This window comes from Chiloscyllium plagiosum, chromosome 25 (genome assembly GCF_004010195.1).
Source record: "Chiloscyllium plagiosum isolate BGI_BamShark_2017 chromosome 25, ASM401019v2, whole genome shotgun sequence".
In the NCBI taxonomy this organism is placed as follows: Eukaryota; Metazoa; Chordata; class Chondrichthyes; order Orectolobiformes; family Hemiscylliidae; genus Chiloscyllium; species Chiloscyllium plagiosum.
The window spans coordinates 26361631-26386557 of NC_057734.1; the positions used below are offsets into that span (position 1 = coordinate 26361631).

The 24927-nt window shown below is 38.0% G+C and overlaps 1 protein-coding gene across 1 annotated transcript in view; it reads right to left on the reverse strand.

Annotated features, from left to right (window-relative positions):
• Positions 1-1589: 1589 nt before the first annotated feature.
• clip1a (CAP-GLY domain containing linker protein 1a) overlaps positions 1590-24927 on the reverse strand; it is a 155616-nt gene continuing 132278 nt past the window's right edge. The window contains exons 22-29 of the mRNA XM_043715268.1: positions 19843-19895; positions 16909-16929; positions 11398-11515; positions 9866-10025; positions 7178-7230; positions 4258-4263; positions 3124-3251; positions 1590-2362 (exon numbers count right to left, since the gene is read on the reverse strand). Coding sequence (XP_043571203.1) covers positions 2134-2362; positions 3124-3251; positions 4258-4263; positions 7178-7230; positions 9866-10025; positions 11398-11515; positions 16909-16929; positions 19843-19895 — 768 coding nt within the window. The 3' untranslated portion in view covers positions 1590-2133. The remainder of the gene's footprint in view (positions 2363-3123; positions 3252-4257; positions 4264-7177; positions 7231-9865; positions 10026-11397; positions 11516-16908; positions 16930-19842; positions 19896-24927) is intronic.

Genomic DNA, 24927 nt, shown 5'->3' on the forward strand with positions numbered 1-24927 from the left:
TAGCCTGCTGGACCAACTTTCCTCATTCCTGAAGAAGGGCTAATGCCCGAAACGTCGATTCTCCTGTTCCCTAGATGCTGCCTGACCTGCTGCGCTTTTCCAGCAACACATTTCCATCTCTGATCTCCAGCATCTGCAGACCTCACTTTCTCCGCTCTGACTAATGAAGGCAAGTATGCCAAACATTTCTTTACCAAACTGTCTACCGGTGATGCCACTTTGAAGGAACTATGCAGCACAACCCTAGGTCTCTTTGTTCAATAACACCTCCCAGGGCCCTACCATTAACTGTGTCAGATTTAGGCTGGTTGCCTTACCAAAATGCAGCACCTTGCGTTTGTATAAATTTAAACTACACCTGGTCCATTGGCCCAACTGATCAAGATCTCCTTTGTACTCTTAGATAATCTTCACTGTCCACCACATCATCAATTTTGATGTCAGCCACAAACTTACAAAGCTTCCTTGATTCATCTGCCTAATGTCACTCAGTGTGATAGAGTTATAACACTCTTTTGAAGCAGAGATGTTATATTTCTATAGCATCTTTCATGTAATTGTTACTTTAGTTGTTTAGAAATATTAGCTGAAACAATTGCTTTGGATATTAAACAATTTTACTTGTCATTAGAGGAGATGGGAATGGGAATGTGCATTGTGATGGAAGATGTGAGTTTTATACATATGATCACATTTTTAGAATTTGGATTTTAGCATAATGGTTTAATTTTTTTGAGAATTGATTTAATATTAATGAGATCAGGTTTTCAAAATAATGATTTAAGCTAGTCTATGCAAATGTGTTTAAAAAGGCAGGAGAGAAAACATTTAAGCCATTAGTTTATTATAGTCAAGGATGGGCATGTGTTCTTTTTCTTAAAAACAAAGTTCTTGAATTCAGTTCAAAAAAGACCTGACCAAAGTCAGATGCAAGAATAGTTTCTCCCAGAAAAAGAAGTTTGTTCATAACAGTTAAGGGAATAAGTTAATTCTGTGTAAGTGTTTTGGTTTGTGACCAGGGATGTTTGGTTAGAAGTTTGCATTGCTTATTCAAAAGCTGAGAAAATCTAAGATCTCAGCTAAGGGGTGTATCAAAGCAGAAATGTTGTGCAGTTAATCCGACCAGAACCGACCTGAAGCAGTTAAATACATCTACAGATTTGCTAGGGAAGGAACACTTCTCTGGACTTTGATTAATGGTTTTGAGAAGTAGATAGGACTTCTTTTGAAAGTTACTATATGCAGCTAACTTTGTCTGCTCTATTTCATTTTTCTTTTGGGCAACAAACATTTATTACTAAAGCCAAATCTGCAGTCTGGTGTGCTTACGTTTCAGTGAAAGACTGTCACATTTTTTTAAAAATGAAGTATCAAGTCAGAATTCATTCTGGGATCTGACTTGTCCAGAACAAACATCAGAACAGCACTTAGAAGTCAATTACTACAGAATAGCTTATCCTGATACTGGTTTGGCTACAGGAATATAAAGTTCTTAAAAATGGTGAAGGAAACAATAATCAGACAATCTAAAACATTTCAGAATTAAAATGACAAGATGAATTAAACACGCCACATCATGTACAGATCAGTGAAGGCAACCAAAACAAAGATAATAATTTATTAAACTTGACACACTGTTTGATTAACACTGTCTTTACATATGCTTTCTCCCTGCAACAATTGTAATACTATACATTAATTTCAAAACCCAAACTTAGAAATAAAGAAAAATATTCAACATATCCGTATGCTGATTTCTGAGTAAGTTACTGTTGGGACAAAATAAATCAAGGTATGTACATGTTTATAAGCCTAATTTCCCACATATATTTTACATATAATATGTAAAATAATATAATTTCCACACTCTCTTTATACATAGACTAAAGTCTGACATTCAGAAGCAGATAGTTTAAAATGCTACAAGATTTTAATACATTGAATTTTAAACCAAATGCAATAATTGTTCTGTATAAGTTAATTTTTCAAGTTAGTTGATACTGAAACTGTAATAAATGTATATATATGAACGTGCAGTAATGACAAGAGAAAAATGGTTAAGCAGAAAAGAGCATAAAAAACTGCAGAAAATTACACAAAAAATGCAGACCATGTCTGTACTCTGGTATTGCATTAGAAGGTTTCATCATCATTACAGTTGTTTGTCCAGTGCCCAAAAACTTCACAGATGTCACAATAGGGCCGCTCTTCATTTCTATTGCCGTGATAAGTAGTATGTTGTGGAAATTCAGGCATCTGTGCTTGTGTGGGACAATCCTCTGTATCATGGAGGTCAAAGCAATCGCAGATATCACAGAAGAGACGAGGTGGTGGTTTTTTCTTTGTTTGTGTCTCATTTAAGCTGTAAAAGCAGATTGCATGGCATATCATTAGTGTTTAGTCTGAAAGCTACATTTTATGTCCTTTCCTGAAGGTCACAACACTAAATGGTTGAAGAAAGTGTGAAAGGCTCTGATAGTCTTGTGTTTTAGAAGACTTGACACTTATTATATCTTTCTCTCTCAACTTTCTTGTGTTACATACAAACTGACAACTATCTGTTCAACAGGAGGGGATACTAGGGGTCGGCAGAAATTGTTTCCCCATGTGGTTGAGTCTAAGACCAGAGGGCATAACGACAGAGTAAGTGGTCACCCATGTAGAACAAGATAAGACTTTTCCCTTTCAGAAGACAGCACACCAGTGGAATTCTTTACTGCAGAGGGCGATCAAAGTTCATGGGGATAAAGCAGGAAAATGGAGTTTAAGCTGATTAGTTCAGTAATGATTTTATTCTAAGATGGAGTCACCCCCTATCTTATGGTAATGGGTGAGGTAGCAAAATCCTGAAGGGGGTCTACTTATTCCTCTGTACAGTACCTCTCACAACAGTACAATTAAATCTACAAATTGAACTTTTGGGAAGCAAGCAACTTCTTTAAAGCATGACAGGTATTGGATAGTTTGAGAGTTGCACACCTGCACCCTAATTTCCCATCTCTTGAATCTCTCAGTGACAAATATCAAGGGTTCAGGACGTGAAGAATTCTCAGATTTTTCAGTGCAGACTATGAATTTCATGTTGCATTCAGAAAATTCACTACGTTTATTATTTCAATTTACCTGCCAAAATTGTTTTCATCAGTAGCATCATTGCCATTAAGGGACGCTTCAGCAATTTGTGCTAGCTTCGCCTTCAGTTCTTCATTCTTCCTTTGTAAATCCACTATCACAGAGTTCAGGAAATCAATCTAGGATTCAAAATGATTAAAATATAATCAGTTATCTTTAGCACATCATTACTTTTGAAATCCTTAAAAGGGAGTGCACACTGATCTCAATGAAAATTGAATACAAATATTAGTTTTCGGAAAGAAAAAGGCCCAGGCTAATTGAGAATATTCTGGACACTCACACAATGTATTCTGAGCATGTTTGGTCTTTGTAAGTCAAGCCACAATAAGAGAGATTTCACACTCTTTTTGACTCACTAAATTCACAGGACACAACTGTTTTGCTGACTTGTATAGAGTCAAAAACTGTAATGGATGAATAGAAAAATATCAATTTTGGTTTTCCCCTTAATGTAACATTCTTGCAGATTGTCCTGGAGAATGCAACTCAAAATCCCTCAGCAAAATGTAGATTAATTCATATTTAATATAGGACTTTGAGAAAGGCTCCATTTCTCCCACCCCCCAAAAATGGAGGCATTAAAAGACAATTTACTTAGTAGAATTATTAATGATGTTTGTTTATATTCTGCAATTTTTCAATATTGAGTGATTGACTTGTCACATTTCCCTATCATTTGTATTGGTGGTTTCTCTCAATTGGTTATTTGGGATTAGCTTTCATAGGTTAGGAGTAATTTTCTTTTGGCTGTTTTCAAACTTTCTTGTTTCTGATTCACTCTGTCATTATTTGATATTTTGCCTTAATTCAGCATCAAGGGAAAGTGCATTCACGAAAATATAACAAATAGGAAATAAGTGCGAAATGTAATATTTTTACTATATTATGGGCACTTTTAACTAATAAAAATATTTCAATTTTGAGCTCATACCAGTAATGGACAAACATCATCAGATATACATATTCAATATTTGATTCTTTTCCCCCTTCTTTCAACATTAACTCCAGCCTGACAATAATTACTGTTGATAAGATTCAGGTAACAGGGTGATCTTAGGTTTTTTTTTACTGATACAAATGTAGAACAAACAGATAAGAAAAGAAAGGCAAGCAAAAACAAACCATTTGCTGTTTGGAGAGAAGCATCCGCAGTGTCAAGAGGGGAAGAAATGAAGAAACGAGTTAGTACATTACTTAACTAAAAGCTTTTGCAAAAATAGGAAATAAGCAGAATAAGCATACACAGTATTGCAATTTATTGCTTTTTAGCATTTTTTTCACAAAAAAATTGAAAGACAATCTAATAAACCTGACAAGGTAAAAATATTTTCAAATAAACTCTTCATTTGCAGGTGATATTTTCCAAACAGCTGTTCCAAACAGGAACGGCTGAGGATACTGGGATTGTATTCGTTGGAGTTTAGAAGATTAAGGGGAGACTTAATAGAGACGTACAAAATAATACAAGGCTTGGAAAAGGTGGATGCTAGGAAATTGTTTCAGTTAAACGAGGAGACTAGGACCCGTGGACACAGCCTTAGAATTAGAGGGGGTCATTTCAGAACAGAAATGCAGAGGCATTTCTTCAGCCAGAGAGTGGTGGGCCTGTGGAATTCATTGCCACGGAGTGCAGTGGAAGCCGGGACGCTAAATGTCTTCAAAGCCGAGATTGATAGATTCTTGTTGTCTAGAGGAATTAAGGGCTACAGGGAGAACGCTGGTAAGTGGAGCTGAAATGCGCATCAGCCATGATTGAATGGCGGAGTGGACTCGATGGGCCGAATGGCCTTACTTCCACTCCTATGTCTTATGGTCTTATGGTCCAGGTAATGATCACAAACAGCAGAATAATCCAGATTTTGGAAAAGTGGCTTAACATTCCGTTAGGTTACCTACTAGCTTTCTGTGCAATAAAATGTTTTATAATTGTTCATGTCCAATTCCTAAACTTGAGCACAAAAATGAAAGAGGTTGACACGGCAGTGCAGTACTACACCATTAAAGATGCCACTTCCCAAATTATGTTAAGCTGAGACCAGCCCTGTTGCCTATTTGCATGGATGTAAAATATCCCATGGCATTCCCTATCCCTGGTTATAATTGCTTTTAAAAAGTATCGGGAAAGGTACTTGCCGCATTGAAAACTGTTGGTATGTGTAAGTTTGTAAACGGCACCAAATTGGTGGGATAATGGAGAGAGAACGTACAGAGATCGTAATCAGAAGGGCAGATAGGAGTTTAATTTAGATGTATGTGAGGTGATGCATTTTGGTAAGGCAAACCAGGGCAGGACTTACAAAGTTAATGGTAGGGCCCTGAGGAGTATTCGTGAACAGGGTGACCTAGAGGGTGCACGTTCATATTTCCTTGAAAGTAATGTCACATGCACACAGAGTGGTGAAGGCATATCTGCTTTCATTGGTCAGAGCATTGAGTACAGGAATTGGGACGTCATGTTGCAGCTGCAAAAGACACTGGTGAGATCACTTTGGAATACTATGTACAATTCTGGTCTCCCTGCTAATAGGAAGGATACTTTAAACTAGAATGGGTACAGAAAAAAATTACAAGAATGTTGCCAGATCTGAAAGGTTGGATTATAAGGAGAGGCTGAATAGACTGGGTGTTCTTTTTTCCTTGGAGCATTGGAGGCTGAGGATTGACCTTATACAGGTTTATAAAATCATGTGGGGCATAAATACCTCATTCTTGCCAATCAAGTTCCCAAACTAAACTAATCCCATTTGCCTGCATTTGGCTCAGATCCTTCCAAATATCTTCTAGGTGTTGTAACCTATACCTGCATCTACCACTTCCACTGGCAGCTCATTCTATATACAAACCACCCAGTGAAAAAGTTGCCCCTCAGATCCCTTTTAAAGCTTTCTCCTCTCACCTTAAATGGCCTTCTTCCGTACTCTAGAGATTATATGATTCTAAGGTCACCCTCATCCTGCTACAGTCCAGGATAGGAAAGGTCCCAGCTAGTCCAGTCTCTCCTTATAAGGTAAATCTGCCAGTAGTGCATGTGTTATATATACGTGTGCACGTGTGTAAGCAATGCTGAACTCTCTCTCCTTCTCCAAAGACTAATGGTCAAAAGAAACCTTAATGACGGAGACAGAACGGATTGTTTCAGACTCAGGATATTGGGGACTACAGAACTGAAGGTCCAATTTATATGTGATTGCTTATTCTTGGATGATTTTCGCCAGTCTAATGTCTGGTCTAATTAATTTCATAAAAATATACATAGAATTGAATACCCAAGATCTTTTTCTTGAGGGTAGGGAGTCCAAATCTATAGGTTTCAGGTTAAATAGGACCTGAGGAGGCAACGTTTTCAAACAGAGGGTGGTGCATGTATAGAACGAGCTTCTAGAGGAAGTGGTAGAGGCAGATACAATTCCAACATTTAGAAAGGCACCTGGACGGGTACATGAATAGAAAATATTTAGACGGATATAGACCGAATGCAAGCAAATGGGACATTAAATTTGGGCTAACTGATCTGCATGGATGAGTTGGACTGAAGGGTCTGTTTCCATGTTGTATGACTCGATGTTTTCATTTTGTTTTCAATTATTTTAAGAAAAGAACTTTGTCTGTTCTCAAGCAACCATCAACTTCTCCCACTCCTTGGATGAAAAATATGAGTAGCCATTACTACAGTAAACTCTTCTCAGATATGGACGCACTTAAAACAGAAAGTAGCCTTTGGAGAATTTCTTAACCTTTTCATGTATATACAAAATAAGACTTTTGAGTCTGAAGCTTAAAGACTACATTTGGCTCTCTGTCAAATATTGCATGCAGTTGAGCTGATTTAAAAATCTTGTAGAGAAATAATAAGTACAAATTATAACCCATCCTCTATTTGTTGTACTTAATTCAGCTTGTTCATTACAAATTTTCCATGATGTTTGGTTACAGTTTATCACCAGTGCTTCAATACACATCTGTCTCTTGTACATTTGAGTATCTTTCTTCATTTTGACAATATCAATCCAATGTTGAGCAAATGATAAAATGACAAGTTTACCTGGCTCTCAGCTGAATCATTTCCTTCACTTTGTTTTTCAATGACTGGTTCACCTTGAAATAAATAACAACATAGCTTAAACCCTAACTATGCATTAAAGTACAAAGAGTTTACAAGCTCAGAAGAACATTACAAGAATACATTCTTCGTACTTTTACGAAATTGTGCCAACATTTCTTTTCTAAAACATTAGCTGAGATTTTGGAGTCAATTATCATGATTTGTATCTCATCACCAGATACTAGGTATTACTTCATACTTTTATTGATTGACTGAACCGAAAGGAGGTTACAGTACAATCCTACAGCCAGTCAGGTCCGTGCAATCTTTGCTAGTTTTCATACTACTTTATATGCTTGAGGAATTTTATGGTTACTCTTTTTTTTATTCCATTGGGCATCAGCCACGGAGGAGAGGGCTTGTGGTGTTGTATCTTGTATCCCTGCCTCTGAACCAGGAGCTCTGGGACCTGATGACCATAGAAGTTTGGGGGGAAATTGGGGATGGGGAGTCAGTGGTAGCTCAGTCACACCACTTCGACATACAAGGTCAGAAGGCTGTGGAATCACCTCTCCTTTAATGCTTTGAACTCACAGTTAGATGCACTTTGGTGATATACAAAGGTAGTGCCGCATGGTCAGGGTGCTGTCTTTCAGATCAGATGTTAAATCTTGTCTGTCCTCTCAAGTGAATGCAAATGATCCTCTCAAAATATTTAAAGGAGGGCAGGGACAATCTCATTGCACTGACGATCATTAGAACAAAACTCATTATTGTTTGTTGAAATTTGTGGGGTGCAGATTTTCTACTGTATTTTTCAACAGTCTAAGTGAGTACACGAGTTCTAGATGGGTGCTAAAATACTTTGGAAAGGGCTGGAAGTCAAAACAAGGTGCATTCTAAGTGATTTTTTTCTTTTCTTCACGCTTCTGAGAAATAGAGTGTCATGAGAGCTCAACTTCCACCAGTTTTCATATAAAGCATTTGCCTACATCTCATCTGACATAGGTACAACTAAAGTGAGGAAAGCCATGATCTTTGGCAACTTGAACCCTTTTGTCATTCAATATATTTTACAATATGTGATGAGAAATTTAAACAAATCCAACGAATGAACAGTATGCAGTTAAAATGCCTTGTGTTCCTCACCTTCCATTTTGGGTATTAATGGGTGGTCTGAACAGCAGGTAAATTGCTGATCCAAAGCTGGCAGGCCCTCAATTTGTACATGCTAATGACATAATCAGGCCCTGACATAACACCTCACAGGGCAGTGAGCTGGAAATCAAGCTCTTGTACCCCCAGAGTTGTCACAAAAGTCAAAGACTTTAAAATATTCCCCAAGGTACCTGCTTTTCGGGCCCAAGTTCATAGAAAGCAAGGCCCAAATTTTTGGACTTCACAAGAATTACTATTCATTATAAGTTAAACTCTAGCTACAGGTTAATAGTTATATAACATCACCATATAACCTTATACATTAAAACTAATCCCCTTTTATATTTAAACCTGGATAGAAAAGAAATATGGATGGTGGGAAAAAGAACATGCAAAAACTTTCAGAAGTCTGTGTGTTGATTCCTGCCGATCAGGCTTCCTCTCAATTTTCCTTATCCATATGCTCCCACTAATTTAGAGCAGCAGAGCTGGTTCCTTAATAAAATGTCACTGACTTATCAATTCAAAAGTCACAGCTTACATCAACAACTGAAGGGAAGATAAATTGGTTTGCTATGCATTTAAATGATGCTTGCCATGAATGTCAGGTTATTTGCTTTTCAAATCACGCAGCAATGCTTGCAAAACAATGGTTTTGCAACATTTCTTTCTCATTTCAGTCTACAATTTTATAAAGCATAAACACAAAAAGACACGGTCTTTACACTGACGATATTTTTCAATAGCCTGTGAGAGAAAACTGCCACAGCTTTCTAACCAAGTTTAGGATCAGACTGAAAATGATTATATAGTTGGAGGCTCTATGGATTCTCTAGTTTTTTTTAGGAGGGGGGTGTCCAAGATGAAAATGTTCCTCTCAGCCCCAGAAGAAAAATGTAGGTCGGCCTGGCCACACAGTCTCCACTGCTCCCACCCCAAATCACTCCAGAAGTTCTATTCCCATACTTGCCTAACTGAGGATTTTCTAGAGACCAATTGTCACTTTCTGTGGTCGAAATTGTCAGCATCTCATATCATGAGGGGATATAAACTAATGCTGTCTATTGGAAGCCTATTTGCAGTTAAAATCACAGCACTGCCAGCTTACCATCATGGTACAAAAGGGGTGTGTGTGTGTGTTGTGTGTGTATATATACCTACAAATCACATGACCAAATGGATTGAGAGGGGTTTTGCATCTCTCATATCACTCAAATGATTTTTTTTTTTGTTTTACAAACTTTAAAGCCACACCAGGGAATGAAAACCACTCCAGGCCATTTTGATCAATGGTTCTGTAACAGTAATAGCAAAAATCTGGGTAAATATCAACTGGTACACAATTCATAGACAATAATTAGAACTGATTATTTCATAAAGAATTTCTCTATGAAAATAAGTACCTTAATCTTACAGTGAAAAGTGGAACACTAAAGCAGTCTGTAAGCTGACAATCATACAAAGTAGTACTGATTAATAGTAAATATATTAATTTGCTGTACTAATTCAAAAGTTTGTTCTTCTATTTACCTGAAGAGGATGTAACATTGTCAAGCTGCCTCTTGTTATCATTGATTTTCTTCTCCAAATTCTGCACCTTTTGTTCAAGTTTTGATTTATCAGATTCCAATGATTGGACTACTGACTGCAATTGTTTTGCCATGGCATTTTCATTTCGTAGCACTGTGATCTATACACCAAACAAAGTTAACCATCACTGATGGTGGTAGAAATTGCATGCGTTTTACAAGCTGACAAGTTATTTATTTTAAGCTTTAGAAAATATTTTACATTACAAGAAAGTAGAATGCACATGGAAGAGTGTGGGGTGCTGGAAAAGCACAGCAGATCAGGCAGCATCTGAGGAGCAGGAGAATCGAAGTTTTGGGTGTAAGCCCTTCATCAGAAATGCCCTCATTACATAAGCCCTCATTCTTGAGGAAAAGCACCACACATGTGACTCTGATCTCCAGCATCTGCAGTCCTCACTTTTTTCTAATGTACATGGAATGCCTTTAATGAAGTAGGAGTGACTCAGAATTAATTAGACTGACTTCACCTTGAATTTATTAGATTGATAACACCTTACTCTTAAATATTCGTACTGAACAAACATTTCATGGCTGTCTTTTGTATTGACTCCTTCATTAAACAGTAAAAAGCTTTCTCAGATTTTGAACTGGGACAATATCAGTACATACCAATTTTCAACTGGGTTAGTGAGTCACAAAAATTAGTTATAAAGTATTCATTGATGGAAGCATACATTGTTGGCAGATTCATTCAAGCTTTAACTACTTAGTCCATCATGTTATGAAAGGCACTATAGAAACATAATCCCTTTTGCAAAGAGATAAAATTAGTGACCTAAACTGCAACTGTTGATGCATCATCACCAACTTGAAACCAGCTCCCTCATGTGGTGAGGATGAGAAGCTCTTACAAGCCACATATTGTAATAAAGCTTACTTCTAGGGCTGTCTTATTGTAAACAAGGTGATCCTACTTATTTTAGTGTGCTCCCTTCAATGTTACAAATCAGAAAATGCAGGGTTTCAGTGTCTGTTTTCAACAGTGTCCTTTAAATACAGGTATAGAAATAAAAAGAGTAATTCTTTTAAAATAAAAGGGACTTTATTCTCTAAACAAGTCCACCATATCTATCCAAAATCCACTGAAGTTTCCTTTTGAACCAACTGAGGTGCGGAATAGATTTACAGTGCAAAGTTAGTGAATGGGTTCTACTCACCTGCACAAAACCTGAAACTCATGCGAGGCTGAATAAGCTTTACCACATTTATCATTGGTAAAGATAACACTACTCTTACTCAGTTACAGTAAATTAGTAAAATTAATTTAGCTTCCCACCATCAACCCAGGCAATCCCTTCCCACCCTCCAAACACCAGCACTACCAATCCTGTTTAATCCATGAGTGATGTCACTCAATGATCACCTTCATCATTAATTGCAAGGCAAAAGACGTTCAATGAATTTCAAATATTTTTCACAGTACTATTTGTATTTCCAAATTTTTGTTATCTGCTTAGACAAATAACTTACCTCATTCCTGAGTTTCTCGAGTTCTTTGTCTCTATCTGTGATCAAGGCACTAGTAGTAGTGATGGATTTCTGCAAGGACTTTTTGTCTTCATCAAACTCTTTCTTTAATAAAGATTCTCTGCAGACAAATGAAATCTCTCAGAAAGCTATCAAATCACAGATGCTTCAAAAAGAATAAATTTTAGTTTCACATTCACTGGTATACAGCAGCATAGAGCTGTCCAAAATTAACCAAATTTGAGCTACTATCAAAATTCAATATGCATTAAATACTCTTTAAAATACTTTTTGTACTTCTTTTGAGAAATAGGAAATCTGATACTTACATTTTCACTGATTCTTGTGTCAACATTGTGACATTTTAGGACTGCAGTAAGACACAAAAACTATTCCAAAGTAGATTGGGCCACACTGACACCAAATTGCACTTTCGGTCATCTGAACATGCATTGTTTTGCATACCAATGACTGTATCCATGTTACTAGTACAGTTTAACAACATTGTATATTTTACTGTTAAAATAATTTAACAGAAAAAAAACACAAAATTCACTTAGAATTTACATCCATAAAAGGCACATGATGCCAAGCAACAGTTACATGCATAGCTTTACTACCATTACTAGTGCCATGCAAATATATATCTGTTGTGATTCCTGCTGAGATCTGCATGATTCCTCTCTGAAATTGGTACTGGCCTGAACTTTCAAACAGACTATAATTACAATGACACACATTTCAGTACAGATGAGGAAGCGTTCACATCCAGCAGGCAAAGAGCAGGTTCATTAAGACACAAATAGCATGCTGAACGAAATGAAACCAATTCTTTGAGCGGAGAAGGCAATATAAATTGCTAAATTGATTTCCATGCTATCAGTCATAAACAGGAATGAGAAAACTAAGTGGAGAATCTGGGTTTTAAAGCAATAGAACTCAATATTCATTATGAGTTACCCTGGCCTTCTGACAGCTATTTGTACTTATTGCCCAGTGCAAAAAAGTGTTTAAAATATCAGATAAACAGAACAAAATTAGCAACTGAAACATTAAATTTGGCCTGCCCCAATGTTTGCAATATTGTGTGTCAAGGTGAAGAAAACTGTTTCCAAAACACTTCAAAGATCACTCATTTCATTATGGCAAATATGTTTCAGAATTCATATATGACTTAAGTTTCAAATGTTTTCCTGCAATACCTTGGAATTCTGAACTCCGTATCTATCTAAATAATGCTTTTTTAAAAATTCTTCCCACTAAAATAAGCCATTTCACATTTTTTCATATAGAATCCCTAGTGTGGAAAGAGGCCATTTGGCCGATTAAATCTGCACTGAACCTCCAAACAGCATCCCACCCATATCCCCATCCCATCAACCTATCCCTGTAAATCCACATTTACCTTCACTGATGCACCTAGCTTGCACCATACTGGCCACTAAAAGGCAATTTAGCATGGGCAATTCAATTTTTGGACTGTGGGAGGAAACCCAAACTGACATGAGGAAAATGTGCGAACTCCACAGTCACCCAAGGTTGGAATCAAATCCAGGTCCCTGGAAATGTGAGGCAGTAATACTAACCACTGAACTCACCATGCCACATACATCTTGCACTATCTGCCATATTTTTACCCACTTCCTCAACCCACCTATATTTCCTCTGCAACCTCCTTACGCCTTTCTCAACATATTTTCCTACAGTTACAAAGTTGAAAGCATGTATGGTCACTTTAAGATAGAAAATGCTTTTCTGAATTTAAAGTACAGCCACAGCTGCCAACTAAAGTCAGGCTGTTCCAAATGTAACAATTGGCTGTAAAATGGATACCTGGTGTTTTGGTTGTTGTTTTGACAACAATTTGAATTTAAACAATTAGTTGAAATTATGCCCAGGATACCAGAAGCCAATGGAATTTGAATTTTATTGTTATGACACCTGGAAACCAATCAAATTATAAGAATCTAATATTCAAGGAGCATATATAACCCGGTATTTTGAAAATTAGAGGGAGAGCAACTGCCATCAAACAGCGAGCAACTGCCGTAGAGCCAGAGAGCTAACTGCCGATCGAACATCTTGTTCTTAAAGAAATTAGAAACCACTCTCTATCAAAAGGTACCTTTTTCATACAAACCATACTCGCAGTAAAAAGAAAAGAAAAGATGACCCAGGGAGATCAGACAGAAGATTGAAGACAGTGGAGAAGACAGACTGCGTGGTCTTGAGATTAAGTTAATGTAATGTTCATAAGTGTGTTATTGGAATAGCATATTTTTATAGAGTTGGAGTCAAATAGTAAGTAGTGAATAGCTTTTGTTTAATGTTTACTATTAGGAGTTAGGAAAATAAATTGTTATTTTCTTTAAATAGTGGAATTTAGGAGTTCTGTCACTCATTTTAACAGATTATGGGTGTTTGGCTTCATTATCAGAGGAGTTAGAAATCCATGTTGTTACAGTTTGGTGCCGGGATTTGGGAGTGCCACAAGGATCGGTGCTGGATCCACTACTTTTTATCATTTATATAAATGATCTGGATCTGAGCATAAGAGGTATAGTGAGTAAGTTTGCAGATTACACCAAAATTGGAGGTGTAGTGGACAGTGAAGATTACTTCAGATTACAACAGGATCTTAATCAGATGGGCCAATGGGTTTAGGAGTGGCAGATGGAGTTTAATTTAGATAAATGCGAGGTGCTGAATTTTGGGAAAACAAATCTTAGCAGGACTTATACACTTAATGGTAAGGTCTTGGAGAGTGTTGCTGAACAAAAAGAGACCTTGGAGTGCAGGTTCATAGCCCCTTGAAAGTGGAGTCGCAGGTAGATAGGATAGTGAAGGTGGCATTTGGTATGCTTTCCTTTATTGGTCAGAGTATTGAGTTGGGAGGTCATATTGCAGCTGTACAGGACATAGGTTAGGCCACTGTTAGAATACTGCGTGCAATTCTGGTCTCCTTCCTATCGCAAAGATGTTGTGAAACTTGAAAGGGTTCAGAAAAGATTTACAAGGATTGCCAGAATTGGAGGATTTGAGCTATAGGAAGACGTTGAATAGGCTCGGGCTGTTTTCCCTGGAGCGTTGGAAGCTGAGGGGTGACCTTACAGATGTTTTTAAAATCATGGGGAGCATGGATAGGATAAATAGACAAACTCTTTTCCCTGGGGGTGGGGGGGGTCAGAACTAGACGGCATAGGTTTAGGGTGAGAGCGTAAGATATAAAAGCGACCTAAGGGGCAACTTTTTCACGCACAGGGTGGTACGCGTACAAAATGAGCTGCCAGAAGAAGTAGTGGAGCCTGGTGCAATTGCAACATTTAAAAGCCATCTGGATAGGTATATGAATAGAAAGGGTCTGGAGGGATAAGGGCTGGGTGCTGGCAGGTGGGGTCAGATTGGGTTGGGATATCTGGTCGGCATGACGAATTGGACCAAAGAGTTTGTTTCTGTGCTGTACATTTCTATGACTCTATAACATAAGACCATAAGACAGAGGAGTGGAAGTAAGGCCATTCGGCCCATCAAGTCCACTCCGCCATTTAGTCATGGCTGATGGGCATTTCAACTCCACCTACCCCCATTCTCCCCGTAGCCCTCAATTCCTTGTGACATCAAAAATTTATCAAGCTCTGCCTTGAAGACACTTAGCGTCCCGGTCTCCACTGCACTCCGCGGCAATGAATTCCATAGGCCCACCACTCTCTGGCTGAAGAAATGTCTCCGCATTTCTGTTCTGAATTGACCCCCTCTAATTCTAAGGCTGTGCCCACGGGTCCTAGTCACCTCGCCTAATGGAAACAATTCCTTAGCGTCCACCCTTTCCAAGCCATTTATTATCTTGTAAATTTCTATTAAATCTCCCCTTAACCTTCTAAACTCCAACGAATACAATCCCAGGATCCTCAGCCGTTCCTCGTATGTTAGACCTGTCATTCCAGGGATCATCCGTGTGAATCTCCGCTGGACACGTTCCAGTGCCAGTATGTCCCTCCCGAGGTGTGGGGCCCAAAACTGAATACAGTACTCCAAATGGGGCCTAACCAGAACTTTATAAAGTCTCAGTAGCACATCGCTGCTTTTATATTCCAATCCTCTTGAGATAAATATGATGAAGATGAAGGGAGAAAGTACTGATATATACAAATATGTTAAAACATTGCCACATTTTGATGAGAAGGATGTCGAAGCCTTCGTTATTTCATTTGAAAAATTGGCTAGGCCAATGGAGTGGTCAGAGAACTTGTGGATATTGCTAGTTCAGACTGTTAGGTACTACTAGTGAGGTGTTTGCGGCGCTGTTAGATGAAAGATCAGGAAACTATGCAGATATCAGAAAGGCTATTTTGAGTGCCTATTAATTGGTATGAGAAGCATAAGCAACCAGGTCAGACTTATGTTGAGATTGAAAGAATTAATCATAGCAATTTTGATAGATGGGTGCAGGCCTTAAAAATAGGTAAGACATGTAAAGCTCTAAGATAGATTATTCTGTTGGAGGAGTTTAAAAACTCACTTCCAGAGATAAGAACTTGTGGAATAACAAAAAGTTCAAGAAGTGAGAACAGCACTCCGAAAGGTTTAATGCTCTCAAAGCCGCACAGGTCCAGAATGAAGTGGATGTGATGCTCAACAAAGGCGTCATCGAACTGAGTCAGAGTGAGTGGAGTGGCTATTGACCTCATGATTTTATAAACATCGATAAGGTCACCGCTCAATTTCATACTCCCCAGTGAAAAGAGTCCCAGCCTATCCAGCCGCTCTCTATAACTTAAACCCTCCAAGTCCCACCAACTTCCTGGTAAATCTTTTCTGAACCCTCCTCAATTTGATAATATCCTTCCTATAGCAGGGCAGCCAGAATTGTGCACTGTATTCCAAAAGTGGCCTCACCAACCTCCTGCATAACTTCAACATGACGTTCCAACTCCTACACTCAATATTCTGCAGAATTTCATCAGGATGCACGTGCATCCTATCGTAGGGAACAATGATCTCGCACAGTGAAATATATTTTAGAAAAATCCTCAAATATTAAGTATTCCTAACAATTATACACTATATTAACTTAAATAGGTGGCCATCATAATGGCTTTGTAAATCTGATGATCAAATTAGAAAATTAGACTGGTGTATCTAACAGCTCTGATGAAAATCTTATGTTTGAAATGTCGATTCTCCTGCTCCTTGGATGCTGCCTGACCAGCTGCGCTTTTCCAGCACCACACTCTTCGACCGGTGTATCTAACAATGCATTCTGAACCTAAAGCTCTCAAATATCTGGTTGGAAATTTGAAATTTAAAGACTAGATCCTGAAAATACCAGCATTATCTACAACTAATAGGAATCCAACAAGTATTCAAGTTAGTGAAACAAAGTATTAACATTTCTCTAAAACAAATTTAGTAGTGCTTTTTGTTTTTTTAAATTTGTATCAAAGGTTCCTTGCATCACCCAGATTCTCCTCTTACTATGAAAGTAAGAAAAAAGTCTAGTCATGAAGCAAATACCTTGAAGTGTTATTGGGCAAGCTTTAAAAATGCAAGATAACAAGAAGCACAAGTTAGAAACATGGAGGAAAAATGCAAATTACAATCCAGGAAGTTACAGAATTCCGCATTAAATGGTTTATTTCGTTAAAAAGCTGCTTGAAATAATTCACACAGAAGCAAGACACAGTAAAGGAAGGTTGCAGCCAAAGTATGTACAAAAAATATATTTCGATTGGTTTTGGCTACTTATTGTAACGTGGATAGACTTTTTTCAGTCTTACCATCAAAGACAGACAGATTTAGCAAGGACAGCAAAATTAGGAGAAGGAGAGAGAAAGGAGTGAGATGAAGTTTTATAAGTAGTGCAAAGACACAATGACACTTTGCAAGCCACAGTGACTTGTTTGACAAGCTTGCATTAGCACAGAAACACAAGTTAATGTTTATTGAAATAGCTATCCATTTACAACATTTACAGCACAGGTTCACTTGACATTTGGAAAATTAGAGACGATCAGGTTTCTGCTAACAACATCTGCAAATTTAATGGCTTCCTGATTTTTATTCCTGAAATAATTTGAGGGCTACCATGTTATTTTCCCACTAGATATAAGGTAGAATTTGCCATTTTAATCAAGCAATACTAATAACAGACATAGTCTAAGTTTTTTTATGCATTTAAGTTTAGTTGGACTGAAAGAGGTCATATTTTAAAAAGTGATTTTAGAAAAAATTAGGAATGGAAAATACTTCGAGCTCTCAAAGGATTTACATAGATTTTCAACAGTGACCCAAATAACTGATGAAGCATTTTAGTGACCTCAAATTTAAACACAAAAAAAACGAGAAAAAGTAATGGCCTAATTTTTAAAATGATAGAATCTAGTACGCTGAATTGGAATATACAGTTTTAACAGGGACATTGCTGCATTTGAAATGGAATTATGCTCATAACAATGCATTTTTCCATGTAAGAATGCTAAATGTTTCTCCTTCAGGACATGCATTCTAGACAAAATTGCACGAAATTAATAAGATCATTTTACTTTTCTATGCTATTCATAACTTGCACACAATTCAATTCAGATCAAGTCTGGTTTGCCTGCATCCATATATTCTGAGGACATTATACAGGACATCCATAGATGACATTCCTGCTATGTTCCTTTTTTCTACTCAACATGCTTAAACATGAAGCAGAAACAACAGCATTTCTTCTTTGATAAGATATAATGTTCTGGGCTTGACTGATCTCAACTAATCAAGATCTGGGTCACAGCACAAGCTCAACTTATTCCTTATCATTTGAAACTTGATACATTTTCTTTAAACAAACAAATTTAGACATTGAAATTAAGTGCAAAAAGGTTTTATGTATAAATGTCCCTTTTATCTTAAATAATTCTGTCACAGACAAATGACTGCAGGTTATTAAATAATATTGACATAACTCTACTTTCATAGGCATTTTTGTATTGTATTAACTGGAAAAAGTTTGAAAATTTCACTTTCTATTATAGTTTAATCCTGAATAATCTATTTACATACAGAAAATATGCAGCAAATCAGATAGCATCTATGGAACAAGAAACACATCTAACATTTCACAACAATACACTTTCATCACAATAGCTCTTCATAGGTCACTAAACTATTTCTCTCAGCTTTGGATGCTGCCAGACCTGCTGCAATTTTTAGTAGTTCTTACTTCAGATTTCCTACATGTGGAGTAATTACCTCTGGTAACATTTTTTAGGTCTCTTCACCATTTTAGCAGTAAAGTTTGAATACTAAATAAGCTTACAAATGTCTCGCTGTAATGACTAGCACTTCAAAAATAAAACAAAGAATCTTATGAATATTACAGTGCTAGAGTTACTTTTTTTGTTAAATCTGCTTCCTTTCTTTTACAGGAAGCCAGCCACAAAAATATTCCAAACATTAAAATTTTCAACTTGGGGAGTTTAATGGCAATGTAGCAAAGGTAAATTGTGAAATAGTAGTTTTTCTCTTCAGCAATCAGCAATTCTTAAGAGGCCAAGTATCAAAATGGCCTAAAATACTACTGAATTGTACATTCTGGAAGTGGAAGTTGTACATTCGATTTAAAATTGGGATCAATCTCTGCTTTCTAGCACATATAACTATTTTCACAGTGGTCCCACTTTTGGGCATCTCCAAGAAAATAGTCAGATTGTGACCATCATAAGAACAGTACAGTAAAGTTTGTCTAAATATCTGCAAGGAAAGAGTTATCAAATTTTGATTTTTGTTTTGGTGGTTTCTAATGAAAAAGTAAAATTGTCCTTCGCCAAAGCCTGGAATGCATTAACTGAACAACTCCAGTCCATTACTCAGACCAGGAATTGGACAAGCAAAACTTACCCATGAAAATGGAAATTGTATCATTTAAAAGCAATGTTGAATTGACTAATAATATTTAACGTAAAAATAATATACTGTGACTATGAAATACAGACATTTGATCTTTATTCTCCATTGAAAATTACAATGGTGAAATTATAGAATTATAAGAATCCCTGCAGTGTAAAAGCAGGCCATTCGGCCCATTGATGATTATGATTTAATTTTAATTATTGTAATTGATTAAGAATTTATAAATAAATTTGGAAAGTACTGGGAAAAATGGTTACGCACAAAGTGTATGTGCTTGTCCATCGACATAGTATATTATGATGGGCCAACTTAATAGTGCCATTACTGCAAAGCAGGTGGCCATCAATTCCTGTTGGTTCTCTATACAGCAACCCAATCACTCCATTTAATTATATTTTTCTGTAATTGATAGGCATTTATATTTAACAGATAAGTTACATCTGCATTATTTAAAAGCTGATTTGGTTAAATACTGTGCTTAAGTGTCCCCCTGACATACATGGATATTTTGAGGTGCATACATAGGCATCATATGTCATAATGTGGAGGGCTTACCTTTTTTTCATTTCTAGCAGCTGATTATTGAGTGCAGATCGCTCCTCTTCGAGCTGAAAAGTATAAAGCAAAACATTTTAGTTTGCAAAGTCTTTTAAGGACAGGCATCTACATTTATTGTCCAAATACTCAAGCTCCAATGAGCTACATAAAAATATTAATCCCAAACCAGTATTAGAATATGGATGCCATTAATAGTATCCAATATCTACATCTTTATCATAAAAACCACAATAAATGATTTGTGAATATTTAATTGCTAGCTTAATGAGATGAATGCTACACTTTGTGGGAAGCAGCACAGGAGAAGGCACACCAATATTTGCTATTTATTTCTGCAAAATCTTTCCTAGATGGTAAGGAAAATCATGCTTCAGAGACAAGGTCAACTGATGCTTTCAAAAGAGAACTGGATCATTATCAGAAAATTAAAGGTTTGCAGCACTCGAAGTGTCTATGAGGGCCAGCATAGACACTATGTGCAGAATGGCCTCCTATATTGCTGCAAACCATTCTATGATTCGAATGCAGATTGAATAAATGAGAGAAAAATGTGGACAACTTTCATTAAGGTAGCCCCTTTAATACCTTGGAATGTTTCAAGTCACTTCATAAATGTATTTTCAAATAATGTGACACTGAGCTAACTATATGCTTGGTCAAACAGTTAGATTTTAGAGAGCACCTTAAAATAGTAGGACAATGACCAAAGAACAATACAGCATAGGAACAGGGCATTAGGCCTTCCAAGCCTTCGCTGACACATTTCCCCCTTCCATACTAAAACTGTGTAAACTTACAAGATACATATCTGTCTATTCCCTTCCCGTTCATGTATTCAGACAGGTGCTTCTTGAATGCTGGTATTGTGTCTGCTTCCACGACCTCCTCTGGCAGCACATTCCAGGCACTCACCACCCTTTGTGCAGAAAAACCTACCTTGCATATCTCTGTTAAACTCCCTCATCACTGGCACCTTGAACCTGTGTCCCCAAGTAATTGAGCCCTCTACCCTAGTGAAAAAAAAACTCACTTTCCACTCTATGCCCTTCACAAACTTATAAACTTCTGTCAGGTTGCCCCTCAACCTCTTGCATCCCAGTGAAAACAAACCCAGTCTATCCAACCTTTCTTCCTCGCTAAAATCCTCCATACCAGGCAACATTCTGGTAAAACTTCTGTGTACCCTTTCCAAAGCATCCATATCCTTCTGGTAGAGGTGATTTTAGAGATTAGGGAGAGGCAGCTGCAAGTGTGGCTGCCAACAGCACGGTACAGTATTAAACAATCGGGGTTACACAAGAGGCCAGAATTAGAAGATTCCAGGTTTCTTGGAGGGATGTAGGTCTGGAGGAGAAATCGGAAGAAAAGACGTCATGAAGGAATTTGATCGTAAATATTGGATAATTAAAATGGAGACATTATTTAACTAGAAGTTAATGTAGACCAGTGAAAATTTATGGGTTAACAAGGTCTTGTGTGCAATAGGACAATGACAGTAGAGATTTGGATGCCCTCAAATTCACAGAGGGTAGAAAATGGGAAGAAAGCCCATCCCGTAATAGTCAGGTTTAGAACTAACTAAGTGGAAGGCTTGGAAAAGGGTCTCAGCAAATTGTTAGGATCTATAATGTATTGTGTGGGAGTATAAACGAAGCAGATTCAAGTGTGGGTCTCAAAGGGGATATAAACAAGCAACTGAAGAAAAAAAAAGGATTGCATGGAAAAAGCCAGGAATAAGACTAGCAGGTTTGCTTTTGCAAAGAGGCAGCAAATACATGTTAAGTGGAACAGCTCCTTCTATGCTATGAAATGATGCATTTGCTCAATAAGATATATGCATTTCCACAAGAGATTTAACATGCCCCTAATATGAAGGATTAAACCTATAGTCATTAAGACTGCAAAGTGTAAAAAAAAAATCTGATTTTTAAAAAATTATGAAACTCAATAATACTAATTTTGTTCAAATGGTTTTCCTTAGAAAATGAATGCAGTACACTTGGGTACAAATTTGAAAGGCACCATTTTTCAAAAATACTTAGGTGTTTAAAGTCAGGACTTAATTTTATTTTTGTTTCTTATTTCTTTCAGCCAGAGATAAAGAACATTGCATTTGTGTTGAAATGTTGGCTCTCCTAAAACATTTTATAGCCAATTAAATATCTTTGATGTGCAGTCATTATTGCAACGTAATAAAATGTTGGAAGCCAGGTTACACACAGCAGTGAAATAAATGACAACATTTAGCCAGGTGAAGGGACCTGATGAGGTACTTTTCACACACAGGCTGGTGTGTATATGCAATGTGTTGCCAGAGGATGGGTACAACATTTAAAAGACATTTGGATAGAAAAGGTTTAGAGAGATATGGGCCAAATGCAAGCAAATGGGACGAGTTCGGTTTAGGAATCCTGGTTGGTATGTAAGAGTTGCATTAAAGGGTCTGTTTCCATGCTGTATGACTCTAACTCTTCCTTATTTTCTTCAAATAGTGACACAGATCTTTTACATTCATCTGGTAAAGTTGAAAGACCTTGATTTTACATTGAACCTCCAGTGTAGTACTTCAACACAAATTATAAGGCATCCTTGATGACTTGCTCAAATATTTTAGCATGGGTTTTGGATACACAACGTTCTGAGATATGAAAGTGCTACCATTAAGCCAAGACACTCAGTCATAGAGAGGTACAGCACGGAAACAGACCCCGGCTGACCAGGTATCCCAACCCAATCTAGTCCCACCTGCCAGCACCTGACCCATATCCCTCCAAACCCTTCCTATTCATATACCCATCCAGATGCCTTTTAAATGCTGCAATCGTTCTAGCCTCCACCACTTCCTCTGGCAGCTCATTCCATACACGTACCACCCTCTGCATGAAAAAGTTGCCCCTTTTACACCTTTTCCCTCTCACCCTAAACCTATGCCCTCTCGTTCTGGACTTCTCCACCCCAGAGAAAAGACTTTGCCGATTTATCCTATCCTTGCCCCTCATGATTTTATAAACCACTATAAAATCACTCCTCAGCCTCCGACACTGCAGGGAAAACAGCCCCAGCCTATTCAACCACTCCCTATAGCTCAAATCCTCCAACCCTGGCAACATTCTTGTAAATCTTTTCTGAGCCTTTTCAAGTTTCACAACATCCTTCCGATAGGAAGGAAACCAGATTTGCACGCAATATTCCACAAGTGGCCTAACCAATGTCCTGTACAGCCACAACATGACCTCCTAATTCTTGTACTCAATACTGTGACCAATAAAGGAAAGCATACCAGACGCCTTCTTCACTATCCTATCTACCTGCGATCCACTTTCAAGGAGCTATGAACCTGCACTCCAAGGTCTCTTTGTTCAGCAACAGTCTCCAAGACCTTATCATTACGTGTATAAGTCTGCTAATATTTGCTTTTCCAAAATACAGCACCTCACATTTATTTGAATTAAACACCACCTGCCACTCCTCAGCCCACTGGTCCATCTGATCAAGATCCCATTGTAATCTGAGGTAACCTTCTTCGCTGTCCACTACATCTCCAATTTTGGTGACATTAGCAAACTTATTAACTATACCTCTTAGGCTCACATCCAAATCATTTATATAACTGATGAAAAGTAGTGGACCCGCACTGATCCTTGTGGCACTCCACCGGTCACAGGCCTTCAGTCTGAAAAACAACCCGCCACCCTCTGTCTTCTACTTTTGAGCCAGTTCTGTATCAAAATGGCTAGTTCTCCCTGTATTCCATGAGATCTAACCTTGCTAACGAGTCTCCCATGGGGAACCTTGTCGAATGCCTTACTGAAGTCCATATACATTACGTCCACCGCTCTGCCCTCATCAATCCTCTTTGTCACTTCTTCAAAAAACTCAATCAAGTTTGTGAGACATGATTTCCCACGCACAAAGCCATGTTAACTATCCCTAATCAGTCCTTGCCTTTCCAAATACATGTACGTCCTGTCCCTCAGGATTCCCTCCGAAAACTTGCCCACCACCAATGTCAGGCACACTGGTCTGTAGTTCCCTAGCTTGTCCTTACCATCCTTAAACAGTAGCACCATGTTAGCCAACCTTCAGTCTTCCAGCACCTCATCTGTGACTATTGATGATACAAATATCTCAGTAAGGGGCCCAGCAATCACTTCCATAGCTTCCCACAAAGTCTTAGGGTACACCTGATCAGATCCTGGGGATTTATCCACTTTTATGCGTTTCAAGACATCCTGCACTTCCTCCTCTGTACTATGGACATTTTTTAAGATATCTCCATCTTTTTCCCTACATTCTATACCTTCCATGTCCTTTTCCACGGTAAACACTGAGGCAAAATACTTGTTTAGTATCTCCCCCATCTCCTGCTGTTCCACACAAAGGCCGCCTTGCTGATCTTTGAGGGGCCTTATTTTCTCCCTAGTTACTCTTTTGTCCTTAATGTATTTGTAAAAACCCTTTGGATTTTCTTTAACTTGACTTGCCAAAGCTATCTCATGTCCCCTATGTGTCCTCCTGATTTCCCTCTTAAGTATACTCCTACTGCCTTGAAACTTTTAAGGATTCATTTGATCTATCTTGTCTATAACTTACATATGCTTCCTTCTTTTTCTTAACCAAACCCTCAATTTCTTTAGTCATCCAGCATCCTACGAGCCTTTCCTTTCACCCTTGAGAGAAAGTGAGGGCTGCAGATGCTGGAGATCAGAGCTGAAAATGTGTTGCTGGAAAAGCGCAGGTCAGGCAGCATCCAAGGAACAGGAGAATCGACGTTTCGGGCATAAGCTCTTCTTCAGGAATGAGGAAAGTGTGTCCAGCAGGCTAAGATAAAAGGTAGGGAGGAGGGACTTGGGGGAGGGGCTTTGGAAATGCGATAGGTGGAGGGAGGTCAAGGTGAGGGTGATAGGCCGCAGTGGAGTGGGGGCAGAGAGGTCAGGAAGATGATTGCAGGTTAGGAAGGCGGTGCTGAGTATCATCCGCCATCATTTCTGCCACCTTCCATCGGACCCCACCACCAAGGATATATTTCCCTCCCCTCCCCTATCAGCGTTCCGAAAAGACCACTCCCTCCGTGACTCCCTC